This window comes from Antechinus flavipes, chromosome 6 (genome assembly GCF_016432865.1).
Source record: "Antechinus flavipes isolate AdamAnt ecotype Samford, QLD, Australia chromosome 6, AdamAnt_v2, whole genome shotgun sequence".
Taxonomy (NCBI): domain Eukaryota; kingdom Metazoa; phylum Chordata; class Mammalia; order Dasyuromorphia; family Dasyuridae; genus Antechinus; species Antechinus flavipes.
The window spans coordinates 46,035,950-46,057,934 of NC_067403.1; the positions used below are offsets into that span (position 1 = coordinate 46,035,950).

General features: G+C 31.7%; 1 protein-coding gene across 9 annotated transcripts in view; it reads left to right on the forward strand.

The window, feature by feature from the left end:
- Positions 1–21,985, forward strand: part of ADGRL3 (adhesion G protein-coupled receptor L3) — a 905,707-nt gene that overhangs the window by 880,488 nt on the left and 3,234 nt on the right. For 2 of the 9 annotated variants that reach the window (XM_051964499.1, XM_051964501.1), the window contains one exon: positions 20,644–20,661. The exons of 2 other annotated variants lie outside the window; for them this stretch is intronic. In XM_051964499.1, the coding sequence (XP_051820459.1) occupies positions 20,644–20,661 (18 nt within the window). Of the gene's footprint in view, positions 1–14,520; positions 14,929–18,570; positions 18,700–20,643; positions 20,696–21,985 lie in introns of those variants that run through there. 5 more of the 9 variants (XM_051964504.1, XM_051964505.1, XM_051964507.1 and 2 more) reach the window with 4 other exon arrangements.

Genomic DNA, 21,985 nt, shown 5'->3' on the forward strand with positions numbered 1-21,985 from the left:
AAGTATGTTAAGCATTCTATGATGCATACAAAAATTGGTTTCCCTTTATTATTGTGGATAGGTTTTATATCAAGTATTTATTACCACTTCCTTTTCCTGATGTACAAATGTGGTAACAATTTTCATTCTTTGAATAATGCATTCACAATATTAAAATGTTGTTTCTATGCATTATTATTCCATATTCTTCAATAATAAACCAAGAACATTAAATGCTGGTTTAAATGATAAAACTGAAATAAGGATTATTAGGTCTCCATTCGAAACCCAAATCAAACTAAGCCATTTTGAGAAAGGGTTCTCTATTCAGATTGAAAAGAAAAGGAGGAAGAGATAAGAGAGGGTAAAAAGAGACAAACAGATGAAAAAAAAGAAGGAAAGAGATGATCTTCAGCTATATTTTTCAGTCTATATAATCCAATGAATACTGGAAATAGAAGGTTGCTTTTTAAAAATTTGTTATTAATATATCTTGTATCTTTTGGATGACTACTTTTAATTCTATTTTTTGCATATTCTCCCTTTCTAAACCTTTGCCCCATTTTTTTTCCCTAAAACTTTCTGTTCCCCATAGAAAAAAGTTCTCTTTTAACTTGTTTATTAGGGTGTACCACTGGCAGGAAATATCCTATCATTCTATTATGAATTAAATTGTGATGTAAAGAAATGGTCTTTATCTTTCTTTCACATTATATTTTCTTCTGATTAAATATTAGATCTTCCATGCATCCTTTGGAGCTTCTCCTGGCAATGTTTGTTTAATCATGGCCCTTTTTCCTTTATCAAGTTGCCTTAGTTTGGACTTTCTTTTGTATATCTAGTGAGTAAAACCAATTGGCAACAATTGTTTATAGAAATAGATTGAGCCCTATCAGTATTTGACACTGAGGACCAAAAAGGATTATTTAGATAATCTAATCCCTGCATTCAGAGAATTTACAGTATTATAGAGCATAAGCAAGGGTATACTGGATCCATTTTTTACTGGAGTCAGTTGCTAATTTTTTCAATGTGAACATTTATATCTCAGAAATTGGCAAAAACTACAAATCAGATCTTTATTTATTATTTTGCTAATTGTCTGTAAAAAAATCACAAAACTCAGTGAAGAAACTAAAAAGTTCTTTAGACACATTCCTTCTGTAAAGAAGAAAATGTTCTTTTTAAAAAATGATGATTAGAGCTTCAAATTTTTGTGGCAATTGCTTTAAACAGCAACCATTAGAATATTGACTTGTAAACATTGATGATATATGACTCTGAAATTATCCCCAATAATTCTAATATATATTAGATGATCTCAGAATAAACGTTTGTGTCCTTTAAATGCCTTTGGTTTCTCAGAGGAACTGTGGCTTCCTAATATATTACTTTCAATTGGAGTTGGGTTTCTTTCTACTACATTCTGGTAGAAACTACTCTCCAAAGTCACCAATTCAATTAAACCCAACAAACCATATTTAAATACCTACAAGATGAGAGAGAAATTGGGGTGGGGGAAAGTTTTTGCCCTGAATTAGGAAGATGAAGCTTCAGATTTGATGTCCAAGGTCAAAGTACTTCTCTAAGCAAAATGGAAATCACATCTGGAGAATTTACTTGATACTATATAGAAAGACTAAAGATATGTTCATATAGCTAATGTGTATGTGTGTGTGTGTGTGTTGTGTGTGTGTGTGTGTGTGTGTGTGAGTGTGTGTGTATTGCTTTTAAACATTAAAATGCTGTCATATGAATATTTTAAGTCAGATAGTAGTATAAATTAAAGTGAAGTTATTTCTGGAAGAAAAGAAAACTGAGGAGATATGCAAAGTTATTATCATGGAAATGGTACCCAAGTTGAGTCTTGAGGTGCATTCCTAATTATCAAATACATCATTCTTGTTTTTTCCCTGATTTTTTTTTTTTTTGACCTCTTGGCAGAATGCAACACAATGTGAACTTCTCATCTTTTGTCATACTCCAATCCAGAGGTTCTTGACCTTGGATCTGTGGATTTTTCTTAATAGTTTAATGACATTTCAATATAAATGGTTTTCCTTATAATCCTATATATTTTATGAATTGAAAGATTTTCATCAGACTGCCAAAGGGATATATAATACAATGAAGTTTAAGACTCAGATATTCTATATTCTGAAACATTGTACTGTCCCAATTTTTGTTCTACCTCTTTGATTATTTCTTTTATGTCTCCTTAGCCAGATCTCTTCTAAAGGTTCAGTACTTCTCTTCCTCTCTTGCTTTTTTGTATTCTCTCTTATCACTCTCAACCACTATTGTGTTTTAAATCACTCTTTCTGAGCCCAAGATCTCCCCTGACCTATCATCACATTCTTTAAGGTCCTATCTTCACCTAGAAGTATAAATAACACTTAATACTCAATATATTCAGAATTAAACCCATTATCTTTCCCAAAAACTTTGCCTTTTCACTTAACTTCTATAATTCTGTTGATGGTATCATGCTTTTAATCACCCAAACTCAAAATTTTATCCAATCACTTGTCAAATCCTCTGAATTTAAACTTCTATTTTTTCTGTTTTCCACACCTAGTGCAGGTATTCATTACTTCCAGACACTTGAATTAGCCTCTAACTGATTTCCTTGTCTCCAAAATAACCCTTACATCAAGAGCAAAGTAATTTTATTCATACATAGGTTTCATCACACCAATTCTTTGCCCCAACTATTAAAACCGCATTTTGTTCCAAATAAAACAAATTTCTGTGGCATTCCAGGAATCCAGGAACCTGACCCTAACTGGCTTTGCAAGTTTTATTTCATGCTATATCCCACCACATCATGTGTTCTATAATTCCTGTCAAACTAGAATTGAGTACCATATTTTTTTCCTCATTCTTTTGCCAACTCTCTTTTCTTTGCAAACATAACTAGATATACTTGGTATAACTTTTCACAAATTTTCAAATCCTTTCTTGTAAATCTAGTTCAAAAGCCATCAACTCCATGTTTTGTTTTGTTTTCCCTGCTAATTCCACCTTGATACTTTTCCTCATCCCAGCCCTAAAAGTGATGTTTCTTTCTCCAACTCTCTTATAACACTATTTTTTTTTTATTGTTCCTAGGAATTTATAATAATATGACATAAATATGTGTTTTCCCAATACTAAATATAAGCCCTCTATGGACAAGTGTATCTTATTTTATTCTCAAATATCAAATACTTTTTAAAAATTAATTTATTTTTTTTAACACACATTACTTTATGAATCATGTTGGGAGAGAAAAATCAGAGCAAAAGGAAAAAATGATGGGAGGAAAAAAAAAAAAACACAGAAAAGAAGTGAACACAGCATGTACTGATTTACTTTCATTCTCCTTAGTCCTTTTTCTGGATGCAGATGACATTTTCTGAGCAAAGTCTATTGGGATTGCTTTGGATCACTGAACCCATGAGAATTACCAAGTCTTTCATAGTTGATCATTGCACATTCTTGCTGTTACTGTGTACCATGTATTCCTGCTTCTGCTTGTTTTGCTCAACATCAGTTCATGTAAATCTTTCTAGGCCTTTATAAAATCAGCTTGTTCATCATTTTTTAATAGAACAATAATATTCCATTATCTTCATATACCACAACTTTTTCACTCATTCCCCAATTGATAAGCATCTACTCAGTTTCCAGTTCTTTGCCAGCACAAAAAGAGCTACTACAAACATTTTTGCACATGTGGGTCCTTTTCCCTCCTTTATGATTTCCTTGGGACACAGACCCAATAATGGCATTGCTCAGTCAAAGGGTATGCACAGTTTTATAGTCCTTTGGGCATAGTTCTAGATGCTCTCCAGAATGATTGGATCATTTGACAATACCAACAGTGTATTAGTGTTCCAGTTTTCCCACATCTCCTCCAACATTTATTTTTTCTTGTTATATTAGTCAATCTCAGAGGTGTGAGGTGGTATTTCAGAGTTGCAAGTCTTTAATCAATAGTGATTTAGAGCATTTTTTCAAGTAACTATAGATGATTTAGATCATCTATAGATGATATAGATCTTTAATTTCAAAATTAAAATTGTGAAATGTGAAAATTGTCTGCTCATATCCTTTGACCATTTACCAAATGGAATATCAAACAGTCTTAACATATATAAATTGAATTTAACTGAATGAGACCAAAAATCAGTTTGGCAACAGACTCCAGCAAAAATCCTGGATAACTCTCAAAAACGCATTCCCTTGTTCCAAAAAGGTATAAATAGGTAGAACTATTATTAAAAGTTATATACCATGTACTACATACATGAATGAAGGGTCAGTATATGATGATAGGTACCTAATTAAAACATAAGAAAGATGTTCCCTTGAGATGTCAGGTTGAATTTTATAAATAAGTGTACAGAACAAAGAATTTTAAAAAAAATAGAATTCCTACTACATTTGGAAGGGTATTAATATGTTCTAAATAAATAAATTATTTAAAATATCTTGTATTTATATGGATCTTCAAAGTTTGAAAATTGCACATGTAAAGTTACATACATACACGTGTATTATTTGATTCTCATGACAACGCTGAGAGGTATTATACCCATTTTACAATTGAGGAAACTAGGCTGAAAGAATTTAAATGAAAAGGACACAATCAAAAAATAATTGAGTAACAATACATGCTGACTGTGTTGTGTAACGGAGCTGAAATCCTAAGTTCTCCTGGAAATTGTCTAAGATTATAAATTGCAAAAAAAGTATTACCCTATATTACTTCAGGAAATTTCATCTGTGAGTTACCCATAACAGTGAAATCACAAGTCCTACCTGTAATAGGAAGGATTGATGAAGCTCAATAACAGAATCTCATTAACAAATAGGTCCCTTTTGAGACTTTTTAATTACATTAATTGTATGAGTAAAGAGAATGGAAATTTTTTCGAATTATTTTTTCTCAGATGTTTTGAGTCCTTTCCAGAAACATAGCACAAGACAGAACTAAGATTCTGTTTAGTTTACTAATTACAAACATTCTTTTCTGGTTATGATGACTACTTTCGTGTCAGATGAGTCTTTTCAAAAGCTCAACTTGAACTCTAGAATCATTTGTGCATATGTGTATGTGCATATGTGGTAATTCTGTACTAGTATGTTTTGAAAATAGGAAGGCAAATAATTTAAACATTGTAGCTGGTATCTACCTGCTGACCTACTGCTCAGTTTTCCCATGGAAGTCTACCACTTTTCTCTTCTATTTCCTCCCATTGTCTCGCACTTTAAATATTTACTGTTATCCAGGGACCATACCTGTATCTCCCAACCATTCTCAGTAATTTCTGGTGAAACTTCCAGGCCTGACTTCTATAAAGTTGTTTTTGTTTTATTTTTCCCACATAATTTGTCATTATTCTCCCTTCACTTTTCCAGAAATAGATTTTTCATTCCTTTATTCTTTTTTTAATAATCTTTTTTCCTTATTTACATTTTTTCCTGAAATCTATATGTAGACTAACTCTACCTTAGATGATATGACATTCAACTGCTTCTGTGATGAGTAGTTTTTTCATTTATACTTCAGTAACATCATTGATGATGCTACTGTAATTTCAGCCCTTCTTCCTATGTTCTTTTTTAATTCAATTCAACTCAGTATCTATATATTAAACACTGGGGATACAGGGACAAGAATGACAAAGTTCCTGTTCTGAAGAAGTTAATATTTTATCATGGAAACATAGCATATATACAGATAAGTAAACATTATATACAAAAGAGATAAAATGCAAATAACCTGGAAAATCCAGCAAGATTTTGAGTTAGAAGTTGAAATTGAGCCTTGAAGGAAGGTAGGGATTTCTCAGAAGCAGAGGTGAAAAAAGGGGATAGAAGGATGACTATCTGCTAGAATTTCATCCCCCTATAAGCAAGGACTGCTATCTTTTTCATTGCAGTAGTTCCCAGACCTGGCTTAGTCATGAGATTGATTTAGTGGACTTCCATGTTCTTAGCAGTAGTTACTGACACTGAGATAATGTTTTTCATTCTATGAGGAAGCCTCAGGGAAGGCAGCTGACTAGACCAAGATAGAAAAGAGTGGATTCCTATTGATAATCTCTCACTCTGAGTCCTGGGAGAGACCCTGTCTCTGGCCAGGCAATCAATCAATAAAAACTAATATGCAGTAGAAATAGAATCTAGAAAACCTGAGCTCTGACCCTGCCTTAGATTCATACCATGTTGCCTAGCACAAATCATTTAACCTTACTTGATCCTAGTTTCGTCATCTATAAAAATGGGATTAATAAACTCAGAAAGTTGTTCTGACAATTAAATAAATAAAGAACTTTGAGACCCTTAAAAGTACCATGTAAACGCTATCATTGTTATCCTTTTCATAATGGAACTTGAGCTCAGAAATATCAGGGGCTGGTAGTAAGAGTTGTCTTGCTAAAATACTGGAGTACAGAATCAGGAACCCAGAGATCACGTGGAACCCAAAGAAGCTAGAAAAAGGTGTACCACATTATAAAGATAGGCCTTAGATTGGGAGCAAGGTCTAGCACTAACTCTCTGCATCTTAATTTCTTCAATTTAAGGAGAAAGAAAATGGCTAGAGGAGGGATCAGTACTCTTAAGGGAAATTTTAAGAAAAACGTATTTTTGGTAATTTTCATTGAATTTAATTTTTAAATAATGTGCAAATTATTATATATGTATTCTTTTTTTTTGATGGATTTTATGCTTTCATTTGAATGGGATATGCCTGGTGAGGAAACTCTTCTACTAATTCAAATTATTAGCACATGTTCTGATATTGATTTTTTTCAAGAATTAGCTCCATCACTTACACATTTGTGACCTGCCCAGGTTTACAGCCACCTGATATCTGAGTTAGGACATTCATTCAGGTATTCCTGATTCAATTGCTTTGGAAAATATTCTTTCAACTTACCCCCTCTCCTCACCTTTATGTATTTTTTGGACATTTTCATTGTTTTAATTTAAAAGAAAATCATATAATTATATAAAAATTTATTAAAGACAATAAAAAGTCCAAATTTCATTTTAGAAGGCCATTGGTAATGTGACACACAAATGTAGTACAAGTTCTAATGGAACCTTCTCTCTTGAGCACTAGTTGTCCCCTCAGAGAGCAGAGAGAACCTAATCCCAGTGAGGTAAGGATCAGGAAGTAAGACTAGTTTGTTGGTAAAAAGTGGGAATGATCATGATTTTAACAAAACCTGAGAATGGGGGTGCTGGCTATCTGACCAGAGAGAAGTTGTTCATATAGGGTACTCCCTTGGAAGCCTTATGCTGGGGTAGGGGGAAGTGTATAAGAATTCTAGGTTAGTACTCTACCACCTTACAGCACTTAATGACTTTTGCCCACTAATGTGAAGAATAAACATTAGAAGTAAAACCTCATTTATTCTAGTGGAAAGAGGTATAAACATGAAAAGCTTACCTTCCCCTTTCCCACTTGCATGCCTTAGGACTAGATGATCTGAAGATCTCTTTCAGGTGTAAAACTTTTAAAATATTGCAATTCTTTCTCATAGATTACTAGAGGACAGAAAACTCTTGTTTTCTTTGTAAGTTTATACCCTAGTCAGTCATTGGAAATCATCATCATTGTTAGACTAACAATATATTTTAAAAAGACATAGAACCAACATTTTTGCTTATAAATAATAACTTTTAAGAAATATAAAAGAAAAGCCTATCAGAAGAGAAATAATAGAAAGATATTTTAAAATAGGAATTGTATATATGGAGATGGAGAAATCATGAGGAAAAAGACATTTCTATAAAATTACTTGTCTAGCAATATATGAATGCCATATGCCTCCAATAGTAAGTATGCTGAAATTTGAGATACATATACATTTAATTGTAAAATAGTAATTGTAGAATTTAATTTTTTTAATATTCCCCCTCATATATTATAAATCCTTGTGTTGAATATTATTGTGTTATTTAATTTTTGTCTCTTTCTCACTCCTGACATAGCACAGTAATAGCATAGACTAAAAAATGAATAGATGGAATGAGTAGATAACCATCTACATTTGGTTAACCTAAATGCTATGATGCTATGAAGAGGAATTAATTTTCCCCACCACATATGAAAAAGTAAATGAAAATATTTCTTTTATGATGTCTACTGAATAGATCAGGGAAATGGTCTAAATTAAAGTCTTTCAGTTTAACTTTGTTAGCCTGCTGTCAGGAAGGAGGGATTATTTTCAAATGATAAAATATCATTAGATAATGACCTACAACTCTCAACTTATCTTTGCTTTCTTTTATAGCTTCTAAAAATATGTTTCTTCTCTTTAGATATGTCTCAATTAAATTTATCATATCATATAGTCACTGAGTGATGATTTCAAAGAGGGACTACCTATGTGTAAAAAATAATACAAATTTTATCAGAGGAAATATGTCAAGCGTTTTTGTTGTAAGCTATACTTTGGTAACCAGATAGATATTATATACATATGTGTATATGTATGTAAATACACACAAATATATATACATATATTCTCATAATGCATATATATGTTACATATATATATATATTATACAGAGATATATGCATACATATCCTATTCAGTAATCACTTATTCATTCAGAATCTATGGCAAAATCTTTAAGTACAATTATAGTTTAAAAAGTAAGAAAAAGAAAAGTGACATTGTAAAGTTCTGCTTGAATTCTTCATCAACTAAAACATGATCTTGAGAATTTGATCTTCTCAGGTTATGTCATAAAAAAAAATTTTTTTTCCCTACCTGCCAATTCCTTTATTTTAACCTATAATCTAAAAAAATCAAGCTATGTTTATCTATTTTTTTCCTCCAGAAATAAAAATCCTGCTGTTGGAATGTAAGCTGACGGTTTTGTTGAAGATGCATGTATTTAGAATAGAAAGCTAATTGCTCTTCCGTAGCTTTATTGCAGGGCCAACACTTGTTTCTGTCAGCAAAGGAAGCAGGTATGACTGGAATACACATAGGGAACAGCTCACTTGATGAAAGGATAGCTATTTTTACAGAGCCATTTTCAGACCACAATTTGAGCTTGTTACTTCTGCTAATTATGGGTTAAGAGGCATATTTTTCCTTTTTCTTTACTAGGGTTATTAGTTAGTATTTAAGTATCATTTTATGTTTCTCAAATATTGTTTATTTACTTATGTATTTATGCCAATCATCTCTATAAATTCTACTATAACTATATCCTTAACTGGGCCTTATTGCTTATTCTGTTGAAAAGAAAATCCTTCAAGGTTTGTTAACACTTTTGATTCTTTATAAGATTATACCTAATATTTAGCACTCCCAATAATGGGAGAAAAGATTTTCTTTTTTTAACTTTTATAATGACAAAAATCCCCTTTAAGCAATATTTTACCAAGTGATGATGATGGCCAGTATTTTTTGTCATGTTCCTAACGTATTTAGTATGGAAAGCACACAAGACAGACTTTTTAAACATACTAACCATATTAATTTAAGTCAGTTTGACACTGTGGAAGCACTGATGTGTTTTGAAGGTCTCCATGATTTCACAGTCACTAAAAAGGGAAATTTATAAATCAGACATTCAGTTCAGGGAAAAGGAAGAGACAGGCTAGATGATGGCATCCTGGCAGATAGGATCAGAACTCAAAGTGAAGAAATAATCAAAAACAAAGTAAATGATGTACTATGAGAAGAAGTAAAGGTACTCAGGGACCAAAACAAAACAAACAAAAAAACCTTTACAAATAAAGGAAAAGGTTAAAGTTATAAAATTGAAAGCAAGCAAAGTCTACACAATGACACAAAACAAAATAATCACAGAAATAGAATGTATCGATGAGAAAATGGAAACATTCAATAAAATTTCTTTGGATGGCTAGTCTTTGTCTAAAGTAATTAAACATATAGTCAGTGATATACATTAACTGACCTTTTCAACATTCATTCAAGCTTTCAGAATCTACCATGTGATTTGAAGTAGATCCAGCTAAAGATGTCCTGTCCATATAGCAATAGGAAGTCATTTAAGTCCAATTTCCATCCTCTGCCCTTACTCTCAAGTCCCATCCCTACCATCATGGCAGCTTACTAGAACTTGCTCACAATTTTAGAAATCACACTTATTTTCTCCCAATAAATTCTTGTTAGGTTTCTGCTATTCAGATCCTCAATTGAATCATAATCTACAGAACCAAAGTTGATTGCTGTGGCAATAATTATTGCTCTCTTAAACTGGTTTTAAAATTCAAGATGGCAAACAAGAAATAATAGTAACAACTCCTAAGTTGAGATCTTGTTTTCAGGAAAATGTTCTTAATTTTAAAAGATAAGGGGATTGATGAATAGTACTTCACTCAACATTTTAGTGAGTTATTTCAGTTTTTCATGTAGTTTCCCCTATAAACAAATAGATTTTTGATAATGATCACTTCAAAATGAATGTAGGGAGAGAAAAACAAAAAACTAAGGTGATGGATTCAAAACCAGACTCTGATACTCTATATATTTTAGGCAATATTGTCCCTTCTGTGAGCTTTAGATTCCTCAACTATAATACTGACTTCTAAGACTTCTTTTACATTTAAATCTATGATGAGAAGCAAATGAGCAGCATCTGATTCTTTTATCTATAGGGGCCTGCAGATAGTGGGGGAACTCTGGGTGAGGTATAAGACCCTTTAGCCCAAAGGGAACCTACTGACAATGCCTAGTTTGGCTCCCCACTTCTCTTTGGTGTTCTCACCCTTCCTGGTATAAGATTCTTCAGCCCAGAGTTTCTCCGCTATCTGCGGCCTTCTACAGTTATCCCCTAGGATTTGATAGGACTCTGAATAAACTACTACAAAAGATGAATTTCTGCAAACTACATATTTTTTGTTCAACTCTCTTTGCCATCAAAAAAAAAAAAAAAAAACACCTTGATATACTGCAGTGCTTTTGTGCCATTGTTATTGGTCATTCTAAACTTAACTGCTCAGTAGCAGAACCATGAGGACAGAGAAAATCATATTTGGCACTCATTCCCCTTAGGCCAGTGGTGTGGCTTAGAAAAATGTTGTAAAGTATTTCTTTTTAAAATAGAAAATAAAACAATGTGGAATAGAAAAGGAGTAGGAAGCATGAAAAGATGTAAAGAAAATTCACTATATTAACAATATATTTTAAAAAGCATCATCAGATTTACACTCATGGATTTCATCTTGCCTTTTTTGTGATTAAATCTTTTTTTTTCTTACATCCTAGGCCAATAATAAATTGAGTGATAAACACAGGAGCCGAAATATTGAGTCATCTGCTTCTTGGTTATGCTTGATTCTTCCCAGCTCAGTGTTCATGCTACAGTTCGTTACAGGAGACAAAATTGTTTCCTTATTCTAAACCACAGAGCATCTTCTTTTACATCAGTACAGAAAAAATATAAGGCAAGGGAATATTTTATCTTTCAAGCCTTATATATATATCTATATCTCAAGAAAGAAGAGTAGCATGCAATGTGAATAAACCCTATCGCCTATTTTCCAAATAGTTCAGTTGGTATAATGTATAGTAATATCATGTTTCTTTGGAGAGGCTGTAGAGACAAGTAGATACTAAAATGTAAAATCCAGCTTTCAAAAACACAGTCTATTAAGAGGTTCAGATGATCATCATAGACTGATAACAGTACAGAGAAGGTACAATCGATTTTCTATTTTGTTTTCCTTAACTCATTAGTTGTTTAGACTGATTTAATTTTCTAAATAAATAATTATAGAGACAGTTTAAACATATAGATTGTAATTATTTTTGTTAGGGGATAACATGATCACAGCAGTTGAAACCAAAGGCTTAGATAATGAAGAATTAGTTTTTCTAGTTCTTTCCTTCAACATGCTATAGAGTGTCAGCTCTTGTTTATAACACTTAAACCAACTGTAGCCCATCAATCGTATAAATTTAATTTTTAATGAGTATGCACTCTTTTAAGAGAAAATATTCACATGCCATTAGAACATGGGAAAATAACATCCCATTTTTGCGATCCATGGGTGACAGATTTAGTTGTACATCTTATTGGAAGGGCATAGTACATAGAATTGATCTTGGAGCCAAGAAAGCTTGGATTTAAGTCATGATGCACTGTCTTAGTAATGCTGGGCAGGTCACTCAACTTCTAGTTCAGAGGTGTCAAAAACAATCAACACTCTGGGGTGTTGAGCCCCATGTGGATTAAAATACAACTTAGAAATATTTTTAAAATACAAAACAATTAAGACAAATAACATCACATTTAAAAACTAAGTCAATACAGTCAACAGGGATCTTTACATACAGATTAGTAGTCCACTGCTTTATGAATTACAAAGTGCCAAACTACATTGGTAAAGTTCTCCATTACAATGAAACAACAGGTCTTGTACCTCTCTCTCTCCTTATTACCTTTGTACAATTAAAAGAAAAAATATGTAAGATTCTTTTCAACACCTATACACATACTCTATGAATCCACTAAATTATATTTTAAGTAGTGTAGGGTTATTTACTTATTTTTCTCACTATACATGTTCCTTCTCTCCAAAAAAAGATAAAAAAAAACTGGCATTTTTTTCATGCAGAATTGTACTCTGGAAAAGTAAATTTATAATCATTTGATTCTCCCTTTTCCTGCTTTCTGCCAGGGATAAAAATGTGCCAACATATTTTTAAAAATTTAATGTAGGTTATACTTTTCTAATTAAAAAGTGATTCTGGGTAGCATTTCTTTGGTTCTCATATCGTAGTTTTATTAACATCTTTTCCTTATTTTCATTCCTCATTATTTAAAAGAAATATATGCTTCTATTTATAGATTACCTCCATGTCACTATCAGAATAGATTTGACAACGGTTTTTACTTTGAGCTTTCTCTCTCCTATAAATTAACTTGTGAAACAGGGAATGTTGCAACTTGATCTGGCAATGTGTTAGAAACCAAGGTGTATCTGTGTATGAGAGGATCTAAGGCTAGGTTTTTATTTCTAGACTATACTGACATGATATTAAAATGATCATATGGAAAAGGGAAAAAATATCAATCACCTCTTTTATTTGGTCTTACGAAACAATAACAGAATAAAACAAATCTGCCAGAAGAAACCTCTGGTCTTTCTTTAATGAAAAATCAGTCTTTCTTTAAAAGTAACAGAAACAATAACAATAAATAAAAGTGATGCAATTTAGTCAAACTAGATTGCTTAAGTCCTTCTTTTGAAAAAATGACTAAAGCTGTGGGTTTGGGGGGAAGATGCTACACTAACTCTAGAAACCAAGAATCAACCAGTCAAGACAACAACAATAAGAAAAATATGATAGCACCAGTTTTTAAAACTTCTTTTAAATGATTTTGATTTGACCAATTTTTTTTAAACTAAAAAGGCAGGCAGCATGGTCCAATGGCAAAAACATTCTTTATATTTATACTGTCTATATTTTTTTGAATGTCTTCCCCATTAGAATGTAAGCTCACTGAGAGTAGGGATTATCTTATTCTTTGTATTTGTATCCCTAGCATCTAGTACAAGGCCTAGGATAGAGTAGATACTAAATACTTGATTGATGGATTGACTGATTGGATGTAAAGGACCTGGATTCATGCTCAGTCTTGCTATTTACCATTTATGTTGGCAAGCCAACTAAACTCTCTGGAACCCAATTCCTCAATTGTAAAGTAATGGGGCTCACCTAAGAATCCTCCGAGTTCCTTTTCAGCTCTCAATTTGTGATACTTTGTACAACAGTTAGGTAAAGTGATTATGAAAAAAAGTGAATTGTCTAATTGAGTACTGATTGCGTTTATCTTTGAAATAAATTATTTTGAAAGAAATTTACTGAAAGAAGTGGATACTCATATGGTATTTAATAGATCTGGATATATTGATTTTAAAAAGATAAGAAAAAACCTAACATGAAATGAGATGTAGAGTTTTTGTACTATAAGGCTAACCAATTTTGAAATTTTTTTTTTGAAACTTAAAAAACAAACAAAACTGTTTGGATCTCTTCTTATGTCAATAACAACTACTCACACCAAATATGAGCCCAGTCATAAATGTATAATTCAGTTTTGTTTTCTGCTGTTGGTTTCTTTCACTGGAAAAACAAACAAACAGAAACCTTGTTTTCCACAATCGATTATTGTACTGTTTTATGTTAGTCTCTTTCTTTCTGAATAATTTGTTTTCTTTGTTTTGGCTGTTGAATTTTGTTTCATTTACTTTAAACAAGCATGGAAGCATAACCTTGCTTATACCTTGAGAAAGCAAGTACCATCAATGTGGCTTTATTGGCATTTTGAACCATTTTTGTTCTTTCACACTTGGAAAGTCTGTGCTCTGTTGAAAATGTCTGTGCTCTGGTGCCATGTATTTTTGAGTCTAATGAGCTGGCTGCTAATCAAGACTATTTCAACTGTTGTCATTCTGAATGTTTTTCTTTCTTTCTTTTTTTTTTTTTTAAATCATATTTGCCTGATTGACCTTTTTTTTTTCCCTGTCTTTCTATTGGGCTGCTCCAGGAGCCATGGCTAATCATCTTATAACCAATGCTCTGCTTCGTCCTCATGGCACTAACAATCCCTATAATACATTGCTTGGGGAACCGGCCGTCTGTAACAACCCTTCTGTGAGCATGTACAACACACAAGGTGTGCGCGAGTTTATCTTCATTTTTTGAGTGACAGTCGCATTTTGCGTGGCTTTTAGGGGCACATTTGTTTCCTTTTTCTTTCTTTCTTTTTTCTCCTATCTTTTCTTTGTTTTGAAAACAGCTACAAAGACTCTTTTCCTGTCACATCCATTTAGATCTCTATTTTTTTCCCCATTTCCCCTAGGCTTCTCTCAGTATATGAATGGATTCCATGTGTTAGACAAATCCCTGTTCCATCAAGATATGTTTTTCTTTGTTGTTTTGTAACCTTGGTTTGTGGTTTGTTAATTATTTCTACATTTGTTTCCTATTGTATTGTATTCCTACTTTCCTTCATTAAATATTTCTTAATTAAAATTTCAATTATTAATATACATTAATTAAATTTACACATTCATTATGAGAAGTGGAAATTATATTTAAGGTAAGTGAGAAAAATTGTGACTGTGGCATAAGAAGTTATTTTTTAAATTTTTATAAGAAAGCTAAAATTTCAAGAATTTGTTTAGCTATGAGGTAGATGCAAGAGCAGAAAGTGTGACTGAATCAGGATAAAATAAATTTATAAAATTCTAAAATAATAAATCTATACTCAGTTCTTAGGAAAAACCAGTTAGTATGGATGAAAAAGGGAAGGAGTAAGAAGACATCGGTCTGAATCCCAGTTCTGTCATGGGCAACTCAATCTCTGCCTCCAGATTTCTCACCTATAAACTAGGGAGTTGGATTAAATAATCTCTAAGATGTTTCCTAGCTAAAAAATAACAAACAAAAATATGATTTGATATTAAATAACAGGATCTAAAACAATTGATTTTTCAAACTTTATATGATTTTTTACCCTTATTAGTAAAGAAATTTTTAGAAAAAAATACAAAAAACTAGATGTTCAAAAGGTGAGTAATAATAGTTTGGCTGGTATGATCCACAGGTCACATTCATTTTGCCCCAATGAATGCACTACAATTAAAATATAACTTTAAATAAAGAGTCCTTAAGGTTGTTTGTGGTAAGATTTAATAGTATTTCAATATTTCCAGGGATTTTTTCTAAGTTTTATGCTCCCCAAATAATAACCACTGAATATTTGTTTTGCTGAAATACATACTTAAATAGCAAGGAACAAACTTATAATATTGGGGGGTGTGTGTGTGTGTGTGTGTGTGTTTTAAAGCCTATTGCCCCTGATCATCTATACTAAAATGTCCAGATGGACTCTACTAAAATTCTGAGAATCACTTAGACTAATTAAAAACCATTAAGGACAATAGTTTGGATTTGAGCTAAGGAGAATATTTTAATTTCAGAAGTAATTCCTTACAAATTCCTATAAGTCCTCAAAGCCTACATGGAACCTTTAAAGTTGGATAGTATTTGGTTAAACACCATATCTATGCTCAATTCAACATGCCTGACAGAAAGCCATTACTTGGATACCCGAAGTAAGCTCTAGCATTCTAGCTTGTGAAACAACCTTCTTCATTGCTATTATTAGAAAGATCTAGTTTTAATAAAAAAGTGAAATCTTTTTCCTTATGCATTTCACTAATTGGTCTTACTATCATAATCATGTAAAACAAATCTACTGCATTTTCCATGCAACAATTTTTTGAAGATTTAAATGTAGTTATAATGCTTTTCCATAGATTAATTTCATCTAGGCCTAAATATTCCCAGTACTTTTAGTTGTTTCTTGAATAATATTTTAAAGGTATTCTCTCTTCCAGAAAAGCATTTGTCAGTTCATTTGATGTATTAAGTACTTGTTTACATGCATACACACACATACATACATGTGTGTGTGTATATACATATGTATATATGTAGGCATATATATATATGTATATATATATATATATTTTTTTTTTTTTTACTAAAACAACTACATGGGACTTGCCCTCAAGGAGCTTGCATTCTAATGGGCAAGTGGATGCATGTGTAATGTATTCAGGAAAATATGATAGAAGATAATAGGATAATGGCAAAGAAGAAACACAATGGGTTTGGATAATAATTAAAGGAGGGGAATAATTTTGAGTTGAAAAGATCAGAACATCTTTGAGAAAGTGGTAGATGGATCATTTCAAAAGGAGGAGATATAAAAAGCATCTGCATAGATACAAGATAAGTAGAAGAGAATGAAAAAATGGGCAGGAATAGACAGTGAGAGGAAAAATTAGGTAATAGTTCATTTTGGCTATAATATAGATTATACGAAGGATAATAGTAAGGAAGAAAGATAGAAATCTATTATGGGAACAGATTGGAGAAGTAGGAGATTTTCCAAGAAGTGTGAATTTTATTTCCTAAACAATAGAAACCCAGTGAAAATTTCTGAGCAATGGAATGAAATACAGAGAGCCATTGGGTAGGAAAATTACTTAGAAAGCTGTATGAAGTCGAGATTGAATGGAGAAAAAGAAGCCCATTTAGAGGTGATCACAATCCTAACCTTAGGAATTATACAATACTATAAGAGACCATGTAAATTCCTTGAAAATAGGGAGGGTTTTTTTTTTTTTTTTTGTTTTTTTTTTTTTGTTATTTGTTTTTCTGGCACTTAATATAGTACCTGGCACACAGTAGGTTTTTGAAAAGTGCTTACTGATTGAATAATATATCAATAAAGACAGTGAGAACCTGAATCACAGTGGTTACACCATGAAAGGAGAAGAGATAATGGATGTGAAGAGGTTATGTACAAAAAAACATGATTTAGAAATCATTGGATTTATACAATTGTGGAACACTGAGGCAGAGTTAAGGGAGAAAAATAAATCAAAGATGAAAGAAAATTTCTAGTATAGTAACTAAAAGAATGACAAAAAATAAACTATATGATATATCTGGAAGAGCAGCTTGGAGGGGGAAGACAACGAATTCAGGTTGGGACTTGAGTTAGAAAAGCTGGCAGAACATCTAGAAGACAGGTTTGATTTAGATTTAGGAGTCACGTGACTACAGATGATAACTGAGTCTTGAGAACAGTGAAGGGAGAGAATGTTTAAAGAGAAAATAACAGGGTCGACAAAATCTTGGAAACACCCATGCTAGAAGAACTTGCAGATGAATCAATGAGGGAATGGTTAGACCAATAGAAGGAAAGCTAACCAACAACAGTATTACAAAAGCTAAAGGAGAATATGAGAATAGGAGTGGTCAACAGCATTGGTATCCTTTATATGCCATGTAATTACCATAGTACACTGGGTGATACTGTACAGAATTCCCTATTGTGTTTATTCTCCTTAGCTCAAGTCTAAGGTAATTGTACATTAAGTATTGTTATGCATAGTCTTTTGACAATCTGATTGGGTTTTGTTTGTTTGTTTGTTTGTTTTTAAAATTTGATTGGTTTTAGAGTGAACCAAAACTACCAATTCAACAGGCACAGATACCTGTAATTGGTTAGACTTCTTGTCCCAGGTATTTTAACATATTCGGTATTTATAGGCTATAGTTAATTGTTTCTAAGCTATAATTAATTTGGGGTCTTTTTTTAGTTACTTGAAAATTTTACATAATTTTAAATTTTTACAAGAAAAAGTCATAGTTTTTAATAAGCTGATTTCCTAATATATTCATTGTTAAGAAATGTCCTTAAAGATAAATTTAAATCCATTAGCTATATGGAAATTTGAATTAAGATACAGATTTTGTTTACCTCAGAAATCAAGTCTTAAATATTGCCACTTATGCTTTTTTATTTTTTATTACAAAACCAAATGAATTTTAACTTTTACTTCCAAAACTTTAATATATTTTTTTCAAACTTAGAAATGGGGATACTTTTAGCAACTGTATATTTTAGGTGCAAAAATGTTAAGAGATTTTGATAGTCTTTAGAATATTGACTTTCCCAATGCATAAGTGATAAATCATGGTGACTGTCATACTGCTACTAATTTTATGCTTTCAGATGAATGCACTTATATTCTAACTGGCAAGGGGAAATCATACATGAAATATAGGTGGCTCGGTATGTACTGGGTTAGTTTATATTGAATCACCACTTGGCACTGTTATATGGGTTTAATAAATCAGTTATACAGATTTAATCTTGTCATAAAAACCCCAAATATTTAAATCTGAGAGTTTTAATATGCTTGACATATTAATGCTTTATTTTAAATAGATAGGCTTAACATCAAAAAATATAATTAGACAATGAGATTGATATATTTTTAAAAATGTGAATGTCAATTTTTTCATCATTAATTTTTTTTCTATATGATTTTTTGATTCTATATGAAATTTTTGAGAATACTGTAAAGTATTTGGGAGTAAACTTATTAGAAAGTGAAAATTCTAGCATTATTACATTAGGAAAGTTGTGAAAAATTAATGAAAGAACTTGTTAAGTATGGTTTTATAATAGTATAAATATTAAATAATTGAATAAAAAAAGTTATGTCCATAGTGTAGGACCAGTTAAGAGGACAACATGATAGTTGGCTAATTTACAAACTTAAAAAATATGCAAAAGTATATATCCTGATACAGCCTGCAAAGTGAAAGAGGGAATTGATTTTAAGTAAAAGTGGCTAGATGTAATAGATGTTGGAAGTCCTTTGGGTTTTAGCCCCAGCTCTGCCACTTTTTAAGTTGTATAAACTATAATAACTTGTATAAGTTGTATAAACTATAACTTGTATAAATTATAAACTTGTATAAGTTGTATAAACTATAATAACTCACTTAGTTTTAGCTATAAAATTTGAAGATAGGTCTATAACATCAGCAAGATTCTTTAACTTTCAAAATTCTATAGTATAATAAAGGAGCTTTGAATACTTGAAAATACTACAAAGTTACTACTACATTGGATTGACCCTTTCAAATTCTGCAGCTGCTTTGAAGTTTGAAGTCTTAGCAAGATTTACCCTGTATTTTGAAATACAATTGGTCTTAGATCAATTTTTTTTAAAAAGCTCACTCCAACTTCTAATGGTTCAAAATTTACCTTCCCCAAGGAGGTTATTAAAACAAATGATTATGATATAAGTAAAATTGAGACCTCCTAAATGTATTGCACCATTAACCCACTTGGTTGTATTTTAATTACTGCAAATACATTTATTCTAATGATCTGGGTAAAGTTTTTGGGAGGGAAAGCTTCTTTAAAAAATTTTTTTGGTATGAGTTTCTGGGTTGTTTTTTTTTTTTTTAAAGAGGAAACAAAAGATATTAAATGTAAAAATCTGTGCTGAAATAAGATTGTGTCACAAACCAGATGATAAGGAATTAATTGTGGTTTAAAAATATATATCTTACCCATATTTATATTCATTGAATTACAATCTGATTTAAGCATTTTTCTTTTTTCTGGCAATAGCAAAATTGATCCAATTGATGCACATTTTGAAAGTATTTTTTCCCCTTGAAAAGACATATTTTGATGTCTTTTTTGTGTGTGTCACTATAAATAATTATAAACAATAAGGAAATTTTTATGTACTTGAAAAGAATGGGAAAAAATATGACTGCGAAGAAACAAAAAAAAGATAGAGGGAAATAAGCAGTTGAAAAGTGTGTGACATATTTTCACTCTCCACTGTGTAAATACAGGGTTAGATGTGGTCCCCATGGAAGCCAAGCCACCTCCAGGGATCTGACCTTGAATTAGATTTGTGGAGACAGTGAAAACTTCATTTGAATTGCTGCTCTTCTTGGTTTGTGTGATAATCTTAAACTTTCTAACAAGTATATTTCTTTTGTGTTAAAAATGTGCAAACCTTATATAGGAAGGATCTTTTAAGAAGCATTGTACTAGCATGCTTTTATGGGGATGTCTTATTTCCTGACTAACATTTTAGGATTTTACTTCTAATAAATCATGTAACACAGACTCATGTATTTGGGGGCAGTGGAAATGATTTCTGTTGACCCTTTTTTCTGCATATCATCAATTTGCTTTTTACTCATGTTTCTTCTATTGTCGCTGTATGCTTACTTGTTGTTTTTCTTTCCTTTTCCTCATGCTGTCGTGTAGAGCCCTACAGAGAGACAAGTATGGGAGTAAAGCTAAACATTGCATATCAAATGTAATTTTTTTTAGTTCACTTTTATTGCATCACATATAGATGATGTAGTTATTAAAAACAGTTCATCTCACAATTTTGCAATCAAAAGACTAAAAACTTATAAATCTATTTACTAAATATATGTGAATATAGATTAGACGCTTTTATTGTCTGATTCCTTTATTTGTGTCACATAATCAACATAGTTCTTGATTTTCATATAATTGTCCGTGTGAGTTAAATTGTTTTTAAATTAAGCATTTTTTTTTTAAATCATGAACTTTCATTATTTCAAAATGGCGCATTTCATCATAAGGCTATGTTCTGTTTCAAGTTCAGTGCACCCACTTGATTTTGCTGTGGCAGTTTCCAATCTGCAATTCCATGCATTGACAACATAAATAACAAACAGGGTTTCAATGCATAAGTCACCCCACCATAATCATCCAACATGCTGTCACAGATTCAGCAGCAATAGCCACCCATCACATACAGTCTTTAAAAACATTTACTTTTTGTTTCTTCTTAACATTGTGAATTGTCTATCAGGTACTTTCTAACATGAAAATAAACAGCTTCATTCTATGTCTGTGATGCCACTGGTTTTAGGCCTTTGCTGTTGTTTTTGAAATGTCTATTGTGAGAATTCAGAGGATGTATCCAGAATCCATGAGACAATTGACATATTGAGGCCATTTACCATAACGGGACACTGTAAAGTACAGTCCTAGATAAGCAAGAGAATTGCATCTATATCTGCATCACAGATATAGAATGGATGCTCTATTTTCACAAGGTAGCAGTGCATTAAGGAATATCTACAGTGATGTGACCCCTAATCAATATTTGCAGTCAAGAAAACTACTCGTTTCTACCTTTATTGGCTAAGTGTTCTTTGTGATCATTTCTGGTAGTTGCATCTGAATTTTTTTTTTACCAATACATAAGTGAAAATATCATGTTTTTTAGATATCTATTCATGGGATAGTAAAACTCATGAAGATGCATGGAGCTATATGTAACAGCTTCCTTTATAATTAAGGATTTCATAGCAGCTTTTTTGTTCCAAGGAAAAATATTCGGAATATCTCAAAAGTTTTAATGAAGATTTAAGGTCAAATATAGCTCAAAAATGCATCAAGACTTTTGGGATACCCTGTGTATATGTAAATGAACTCCACCAAGCTCCTTTCAGTACAAATGTTTAAAAGAGAGAGATCAATCAGGATTTAAATTGAGCCTCTCCTATTGATATTGTTTTATTGATGATTGGATGATTGGGTGTCCATCTTGCCCATCCCTTCTTTTTGA